Below are 9811 nucleotides of genomic sequence, written 5' to 3'. Positions count from 1 at the left end.
GCCAAGTTTTATAGACAGTACCTATAAATTTGGGGAAATTCCTCGTTCTTGAAGTCTCCAAAATATTGGAATATTCTTGGATTGCCGGAAAGGAAAGTTTTCTTACCACTTGTCAGTCTGGAACTGTCCTGGCCCTTTTAACCTTCTGTAGCAAAAATACCATAGATTAGGTGGCTTATAGACAACAATGGTTACCTATTCATTGTTTCCTTACATGGCAGAGGGGTAAGGGAACTCTCTGAAACCTCTTTTATATTGGCACTAACTCCATTCATTGCAGGCTGCTCATGGCCTAATCATCTCCCAAAGGCTGCTGCTGCTGCTGCTAAGTCGCTTTAGTCGTGTCCAACCCTGTGTGACCCCATAGATGGCAGCCCACCAGGCTCCCCCGTCCCTGGGATTCTCCAGGCGAGAACACTGGAGTGGGTTGCCATTTCCTTCTCCAATGTATGAAAGTGAAAAGTGAAAGTGAAAAGTGAAAGTGAAGTCGCTCAGTCGTGTCCGACTCTTTGTGACCCCATGGACTGCAGCCTACCAGGCTCCTCCGTCCATGGCATTTTCCAGGCAAGAGTACTGGAGTAGCTTTTTCGCAACGGTTTTGCCGCCAGGACACAGGTGTCGTGAAAACCACTGTTAAACCTAAGCCAAAATGGGAAAGGAGAAGACCCACATCAACATCATTGTCATTGGACACGTAGATTCAGGGAAGTCTACCACGACTGGCCATCTGATCTACAAATGTGGCGGGATTGACAAGAGAACAATTGAAAAGTTCGAGAAGGAGGCTGCCGAGATGGGAAAGGGCTCCTTCAAATATGCCTGGGTCTTGGGCAAACTTAAAGCTGAACGTGAGCGTGGTATCACCACTGATATCTCCCTGTGGAAATTTGAGACCAGCAAGTACTATGTTACCATCATTGATGCCCCAGGACACAGAGACTTCATCAAAAACATGATTACAGGCACATCCCAGGCTGACTGTGCTGTCCTGATTGTTGCTGCTGGTATTGGTGAATTTGAAGCCGGTATCTCCAAGAACAGGCAGACCCATGAGCATGCCCTTCTGGCTTACACCCTGGGTGTGAAACAACTAATTGTTGGCGTTAACAAAATGGATTCCACTGAGCCACCCTATAGCCAGAAGAGATACGAAGAAATGGTTAAGGAAGTCAGCACCTACATTAAGAAAATTGGCTACAACCCCAACACAGTAGCATTTGTGCCAATTTCTGGCTGGAATGGTGACAACATGCTGGAGCTGAGTGCTAATAGGCCATGGTTCAAAGGATGGAAAGTCACCCGTAAGAACGGCAATGCCAGTGGAACCACCCTGCTTGAAGCTCTGGATTGCATCCTGCCACCAACTCGCCCAACTGACAAACCCTTGCGTTTGCCTCTCCAGGATGTCTATAAAATTGGTGGTATTGGTACTGTCCCTGTGGGTCATGTGGAGACTGGTGTTCTCAAACCTGGCATGGTGGTCACCTTTGCTCCAGTCAATGTAACAACTGAAGTGAAGTCTGTAGAAATGCACCATGAAGCATTGAGTGAAGCCCTTCCTGGGGACAATGTGGGCTTCAATGTCAAGAACGTGTCTGTCAAAGATGTCTGTCGTGGCAATGTGGCTGATGACAGCAAAAATGACCCACCCATGGAAGCTGCTGGCTTCACAGCTCAGGTGATTATTTTGAACCATCCAGGCCAAATCAGTGCTGGATATGCACCTGTGCTGGATTGTAACACAGCTCACATTGCTTGCAAGTTTGCTGAGCTGAAGGAGAACATTGATCACCGCTCTGGGAAAAAGCTGGAAGATGGCCCTAAATTCTTGAAATCTGGTGACGCTGCCATCATTGATATGGTTCCTGGCAAGCCCATGTGTGTCGAGAGCTTCTCTGATTATCCTCCCCTGGGCCATTTTGCTGTGCATGACATGAGACAGACAGTCACTGTGGGTGTCATCAAAGCAGTGGACAAGAAGGCAGCTGGAGCTGGCAAGGTCACCAAGTCTGCCCAGAAAGCTCAGAAGGCTAAATGAATATTATCCCTAATACCTGCCACCCCAGTCTTAATCAGTGGTGGAAGAACAGTCTCAGAACTGTTTGTCTCAATTGGCCATTTAAGTTTAATAGTGAAAGACTGGTTAATGATAACAATGCATCGTAAAACCTTCAGAAGGAAAGGAGAATGTTTTTGTGGACCATATGTTTTGTGTGTGGCAGTTTAAGGTGTTAGTTTTTAAAATCAGCACTTTTTAATGAAAACAACTTGACCAAAAATCTGTCACAGAATTTGAGACCCATTAAAAAAAGTTTAATGAGAAAAAAAAAAAAAGAAAGAAAGAGTACTGGAGTAGGGTGCCTTCGCCTTCTCCCAAAGGCACCACCTCCAAATACCAGCACATTCCATTTTGACATGAATTTTAGGGTGGGGACACAGACATTCAGCGTATATCAGTGACCCTGTAAGTCAGGGACAGGCCAGCTTTCCTAAAAGGACTCCATAGGCACCAACTTTCCATTTCTTTAATTTTGAGTTCTTTCGGTATTAACGCATATTAGGATGACATTAAATTTGTAAATAGCTAGTAAAGTCTTTATAATATGGAGTCTTGCTTGTCAAAAACCAGGAAGGGTATGAAATTTTGCCGCATTCACAAGCTGACAAGTTAGCCTACTACCAATTTATGTATGCTGGCAGAAGATATGAAACTTCTGAATCAGAGACAAGAGTTTTCATTACTCATTGCAATGGCAGTGGCTACAATATTATAATTTTCTTTCACTGGTTCCCTAAGCACCAGTTGTGAAAAGAGCCAGGGAACACCGGTACACACAGTGAATTGTTTCACAGGAAAGAAACAGCTTAGGGACCCAAAGTTTTCCTACTGGCCAGTAAGAAGACCTTCCCTTTGCTGTAGAGGAGATATCATGTCATTTTTCAAAGCTGTTTGCTATAGAAACACCATTGAAAAATTTGTCTGTCTGGTGTTGATAGCAGGGTGATGCTGGCCTTGTAGATTGAGTTGAGATGTGTTTCTCTGCACTTTCTTGAGACTGTCTTGCACTTTCATTTGTGAAGGAAAAATGTTCACTTTTCTCTAAATGTGTGGTAGAATTCACCTGTTATGCCATCTGGTTCTGGACTTTTGTTTTGGCAGAGCTTTTTGTTACTGACTCAATTTCATTGCTGATAGTGGGTCTGTTCCTATTTTCTCTTTCTTCTTGGTTCAGTATGGGGAGATTGTACATTTCTTCTAGGTTTTGCACTTTGTTGCTGTATAGCTGTCCATAGCTATCTCTCATGATCCTTCATGTTTCTATTCTATCACTTATATAACTTCTCTTTCTTCGTTTGTGATTTTATTGATTTGGGCCCTCTCCCTTTTCTTCTGGATGGGTCTGACTGAAGATTGATCAATTTTGTTTACCTTTTCAAAAAACTAGATCTTTGTTTGATCTTTCCTATTTTTTTACTCTTTATTTCATTTATTTCCTGTGTCCTTTACGATTTATTTCCATCTAATAACTTTGAATTTTGTTTATTCTCCTTCTTTTAGTTCCTTTAGGTATAATGTTAGGTCATTTGAGATTTTTCCTGTTTTCTAAGGTAGGTTTGCATGGCCATAAACTTCCCTCTTGGAACTGCTTTTTCATTTGTCTCCAAGTATTGTTTGATTTCCTCAGTAATCCATTGGTTGTTTAGTACCATATTATTTGGTCTCCACATGTGTTTTTTTTGTTTTGTTTTGTTTTCAGTTTCTTTTGCTTATAGCTGATTTCTAGTCTCACAGAATTGAGGTTGGAAAAGGGTGCTTGACATTTCAGTTTTCTTAAATTTACTCTGACTTGTTTTGTAGGCCTGGAAGATGATCTATCCTGGAGCATGTTCCATGTACACTTGAAAAGAATCTGTGCTGCTGCTTTTGGGTGGAATGTTCTATAACATCTACTAAGTTCTTATTGCCAACGCATATATGATCATGGTAGAATGAGTTCCCCAAAATGGCTGCAGTCAGTGTCTGTCCCAACATGATCTCCGATTGCCTCCAGCCTCTCCAGGAGGCTCTCCAAGCTTGGCATGTAGGTCTGAGTCAGGATCCTTTTCAAATGACTGCTTCTGCTTTGGGTCCTGAAGCATGTGAGATCTTGTATGCACTCTCTAGGAGTGGAGTCTATTTCCCATAGCCCTCTGGGTCTCCCAAAAGTGAGCCATCCTGGCCTTCAAAGCCAAACATTCTGAGGGCTTGTCTTCCTGGTGCAAGAGCCCTGGGCTGAGGAGTCCAGTGTAGGGCTCAGATTCCTTATTCTTTATTCTGCAATTGTAATTATTCTCTTGTTATAGAATAGCCCACTGGTGGGCATAGGTATGAATTGTACCACATATCTGGCCCTCTTACCTGTCTCATTGTGGCTCCTTCTTTACATATTTAGTTGTAGAAGATCATTTATGTTACTCTACTGGTCCTTCTCATCAACAGTTGCTCTTTAGATTATCTAGTTGCAATTTTGGTGTGCCCATGGGAAGGGGGCTCAAAGTCTACCTAATCTGACATGGCCATTCCCTGAAAGCTCATTTCTGTTTTTTAGCACTGAATAGTATGCCATCATCTAGATGTATTCAAGAAAATTAGAGATACCAAGGGAACATTTCATGCAAAGATGGGCTCGATAAAGGACAGAAATGGTATGGACCTAAGAGAAGCAGAAGATATTAAGAAGAGGTTGCAAGAATACACAGAAGAACTGTACAAAAAAGATATTCATGACCAAGATAATCACGAGGGTGTGATCACTGACCTAGAGCCAGACATCCTGGAATGTGAAGTCAAGTGGGCTTTAGAAAGCATCACTACGAACAAAGCTAGTGGAGGTGATGGAATTCCAGTTGAGCTATTTCAAATCCTGAAAGATGATGCTGTGAAAGTGCTGCACTCAATATGCCAGCAAATTTGGAAAACTCAGCAGTGGCCACAGGACCGGAAAAGGTCCGTTTTCATTCCAATCCCAAAGAAAGGCAATGCCAAAGAATGCTCAAACTACTGCACAATTGCACTCATCTCACATGCTAGTAAAGTAATGCTCAAAATTCTCCAAGCCAGGCTTCAGCAATACGTGAACCGTGAACTTCCTGATGTTCAAGCTGGTTTTAGAAAAGGCAGAGGAACCAGAGACCAAATTGCCAACATCTGCTGGGTCATGGAAAAAGCAAGAGAGTTCCAGAAAAACATCTATTTCTGCTTTATTGACTATGCCAAAGCCTTTGACTGTGTGGATCACAAGAAACTGTGGGAAATTCTGAAAGAGATGGGAATACCAGACCACCTGACCTGCCTCTTGAGAAATCTGTATGCGGGTCAGGAAGCAACAGTTAGAACTGGACATGGAACAACAGACTGGTTCCAAATAGGAAAAGGAGTTCGTCAAGGTTGTATATTGTCACCCTGCTTATTTAACTTCTATGCAGAGTACATCATGAGAAACACTGGGCTGGAAGAAGCACAAGCTGGAATCAAGATTGCCAGGAGAAATATCAATCACCTCAGATATGCAGATGACACCACCCTTATGGCAGAAAGTGAAGAGGAACTCAAAAGCCTCTAGATGAAAGTGGAAGTGGAGAGTGAAAAAGTTGGCTTAAAGCTCAACATTCAGAAAATGAAGATCATGGCATCTGGTCCCATCACTTCATGGGAAATAGATGGGGAAACAGTGGAAACAGTGTCAGACTTAATTTTTGGGGGCTCCAAAATAACTGCAGATGGTGATTGCAGCCATGAAATTAAAAGATGCTTACTCCTTGGAAGGAAAGTTATGACCAACCTAGATAGCATATTCAAAAGCAGAGACATTACTTTGCCAACAAAGGTTCGTCTAGTCAAGGCTATGGTTTTTCCTGTGGTGTATGGATGTGAGAGTTGGACGGTGAAGAAGGCTGAGCACCGAAGAATTGATGCTTTTGAACTGTGGTGTTGGAGAAGACTCTTGAGAGAAGAGTCCTGAGAGTCTTGGACTGCAAGGAGATCCAACCAGTCCTTTCCGAAGATCAGCCCTGGGATTTCCTTGGAAGGAATGATGCTAAAGCTGAGACTCCAGTCCTTTGGCCTCCTCATGCGAAGAGTTGACTCATTGGAAAAGACTCTGATGCCGGGAGGGATTGGGGGCAGGAGGAGAAGGAAACGACAGAGGATGAGATGGCTGGATGGCATCACTGACTTGATGGACGTGAGTCTGAGTGAACTCCGGGAGTTGGCGATGGACAGGGAGGCCCAGCGTGCTGCAATTCATGGGGTCGCAAAGAGTCGGATACGACTGAGCAAGTGAACTGAACTGAACCAAACCACAGTTTATCACCTACAGAAGGACATCTTGTTTGCTCCCAAGGCTTGGCAATTATGAATAAAGCTGCTATAAACAAACATGTGCAGATTTTGTGTGGCCGTAAGTCTTTATTTCAGTTGGGTAAATATGGCAGAGCACAATTAGATCGTTTAGTAAGACTATATCGTGTATAACGTGCCAACGTTCTTCCAAAGTGGCTGTATCATTTTGTGTTTTCACCATCAATGAATGAGTCCCTGTTGTTCCACATTCTTATTACCATCTGGTTTTGTCAGTATCCTGGATTTTGGCCACTCTAATAGGTCTGTACTGATATCTTATTTTTGTCTACATTTCCCTGATGACATATATGATGTCATGATGATATGGAGCATATTTTCATATGTTTATTTACCATCTGTATATCTTCTTTGGTGAAGACCATATATTTTCTATGTTAATTTTATATGCTGATACTTTGTTAAATTCTCTTACTGCTTTAAGTGGGTTTTTTTTTTTTCCATTTATTTCCATTTATTCTTTTAGTTTTCCACAACATGCTGGCTCCTGATGTATTATATTTAAATTCAAGTAAAAGACTACAATTCCATGTAGGAAAGTGCTAAGGAAGGGGGACTCATAAATTGTACACTGCATTGCAGGGTAATCTCCCAGGAACCTTTCTTTGCGGACTCCAGATTCAGTATCATTAGGTCTTTTCTTTGGGGAGTCAAATTTTTAAGGCCTTAAAAATCTACTCCTAGAAAGTATAATCTTGATTGCCAGCATTCTTTAAGCTAGGTTAGAGAAGTCTGGGAATGTGAACTTTTAGTAAACAAATTTCACTGTATGCAGAGCTTTGCTAAATCCCTCTTTATTTTTTTTTTTAGTATAGGACCCTGACTTAACAATGTCTAGTTTATTTCGAGTAGAGATCCTATTTTATCCTCCTCACATAATAATCCTCTAGCCAAGAGAAGATCCATTTTTCAGGACTTGAAAATTATGACATTTGGAGGCTTTGAAACAGAGAATAAAAAATAGCTTAGTTTTACAAAGTAAAACAAATGAAAAAAATGGCCGTTTGAACACGTTTATTCAGCCCCTCCCAGGGTCTTCGAAGGGACCCATTCCAGTCCTACACCATGAAGCTAAAGATTACTTAATTTAATGATAAATCTAAATTAGCCTCCAATCTTCCTTGTAGTGAGGGAGAAGAAAGTGATTCAGTTCAATTCAGTTCAGTCGCTCAGTCCTGTCTGACTCTTTGCGACCCCATGAATTGCAGCACGCTGGGCCTCCCTGTCCATCATCATTTCCTGGAGTTCACTCAGACTCAAGTCCATTGAGTCAATGATGCCATCCAGCCATCTCATCCTCTGTCATTCCCTTGTCCTCCTGCTCCCAATCCTTCCCAGCATAAGAGTCTTTTCCAATGAGTCAACTCTTCGCATGAGGTGGCCAAAGGACTGGAGTTTCAGCTTTAGCATCATTCCTTCCAAAGAACACCCAGGACCAATCTCCTTTAGAATGGACTGGTTGGATCTCCTTGCAGTCCAAGGGACTCTCAAGAGTCTTCTCCAACACCACAGTTCAAAAGCATCAATTCTTCGGTGCTCAGCTTTCTTCACAGTCCAACTCTCACATCCACATATGACCACTGGAAAAACCATAGCCTTGACTAGACGAACCTTTGTTGGCAAAGTAATGTCTCTGCTTTTGAATATGCTATCTAGGTTGGTCATAACTTTCCTTCCAAGGAGTAAGCGTCTTTTGATTTCAGGGCTGTGATCACCATCTGCAGTTATTTTGGAGCCCAAAAAATAAAGTCTGACACTGTTTCCACTGTTTACCCATCTATTTCCCATGAAGTGATGGGACTGGATGCCATGATCTTCGTTTTCTGAATGTTGAGCTTTAAGCCAACTTTTTCACTCTCCTCTTTCACTTTCATCAAGAGGCTTTTGAGTTCCTCTTCACTTTCTGCCATAGGGGTGGTGTCATCTGCATATCTGAGGTGATTGATATTTCTCCCAGCAATCTTGATTCCAGCTTGTGCTTCTTCCAGCCCAGTGTTTCTCATGATGTATTCTGCATAGAAGTTAAATAAGCAGGGTGACAATATGCAGCCTTGACGTACTCCTTTTGCTATTTGGAACCAGTCTGTTGTTCCATGTCCAGGTCTAACTGTTGCTTCCTGACCTGCATATAGGTTTCTCAAGAGGCAGGTCAGGTGGTCTGGCATTTCCATCTCTTTCAGAGTTTTCCAGTTTATTGTGATCCACACAAAGACTTTGGCATAGTCAATAAAGCATAGATGTTTTTCTGGAACTCTCTTCCGTTTTCCATGATGTTGGCAATTTGATCTCTGGTTCCTCTGCCTTTTCTAAAACCAGCTTGAACATCAGGAAGTTCACGGTTCACGTATTGCTGAAGCCTGGCTTGGAGAATTTTGAGCATTACTTTACTAGCGTGTGAGATGAGTGCAATTGTGCAGTAGTTTGAGCATTCTTTGGCATTGCTTTTCTTTGGGATTGGAATGAACACTGAAATCATATTGATTATATTCTTTGCAGCCAAAGATGGAGAAGCTCTATACAGTCAGCAAAAACAAGACCGGGAGCTGACTGTGGCTCAGATCATGAACTCCTTATTGCCAAATTCAGACTTAAATTGAAGAAAGTAGGGAAAACCACTAGACCATTCAGGTATGACCTAAATCAAATCCCTTATGATTATACAATGGAAGTGAGAAATAGATTTAAGGGACTAGATCTGATAGACAGAGTGCCTGATGAACTATGGACGGAGGTTCATGACATTGTACAAGAGACAGGGATCAAGACCATCCCCATGGAAAAGAAATGCAAAAAAGCAAACTGCATGTCTGGGGAGGCCTTACAAATATCTGTGAAAAGAAGAAAAGAGAAAAGCAAAGGAGAAAAGGAAAGATATAAGCATCTGAATGCAGAGTTCCAAAGAATAGCAAGGAGAGATAAGAAAGCCTTTCTCAGTGATCAATGCAAAGAAATAGAGGAAAACAACAGAATGGGAAAGACTAGAGATCTCTTCAAGAAAATTAGAGATACCAAGGGAACATTTCATGCAAAGATGAGCTCAATAAAGGACAGAAATGGTATGCGCCTAACAGAAACAGACAATATTAAGAAGAGGTGGCAAGAATACACAGAAGAACTGTACAAAAAAGATCTTCATGACCAAGATAATCACAATGGTGTGATCACTCACCTAGAGCCAGACATCCTGGAATGTGAAGTCAAATGGGCCTTAGAAAGCATCACTATGAACAAAGCTAGTGGAGGTGATGGAATTTCAGTTCAGCTCTTTCAAGAAAGTGCTTAGTAGTATAGAATTAGGGGGAATTTGATGGTCAAAGTCGCAAACTAAAATTGAAGCAAAAAGGTTTTCACTCTAGTCCTAGAGGTACCTGCTACTATCAATTTCTAAGCCTTTTTAGGGGGAATGTAAAT

At 41.9% G+C, this 9811-nt stretch overlaps 1 protein-coding gene across 1 annotated transcript; it reads left to right on the top strand.

The window, feature by feature from the left end:
* The first annotated feature begins 634 nt into the window (after positions 1–634).
* On the top strand, positions 635–2334 carry LOC102393331 (elongation factor 1-alpha 1-like). Its single transcript, XM_044947306.2, has one exon. It carries the CDS (start codon positions 650–652, stop codon positions 2036–2038), a length of 1389 nt encoding a protein of 462 aa, XP_044803241.2. The 5' UTR covers positions 635–649; the 3' UTR covers positions 2039–2334.
* Positions 2335–9811: the final 7477 nt, after the last annotated feature.

Source organism: Bubalus bubalis, chromosome 9 (genome assembly GCF_019923935.1).
Source record: "Bubalus bubalis isolate 160015118507 breed Murrah chromosome 9, NDDB_SH_1, whole genome shotgun sequence".
Taxonomy (NCBI): domain Eukaryota; kingdom Metazoa; phylum Chordata; class Mammalia; order Artiodactyla; family Bovidae; genus Bubalus; species Bubalus bubalis.
The sequence above is the reverse complement of the archived record's forward strand: the minus strand, read 5'-3'. Positions and strand labels throughout refer to the sequence as shown.

What these genes read in the sequence shown, in the direction of transcription:
- LOC102393331 (XM_044947306.2), top strand. Translation starts at nt 650, where the DNA reads ATGGGAAAGGAGAAGACCCACATCAACATCATTGTCATTGGACACGTA.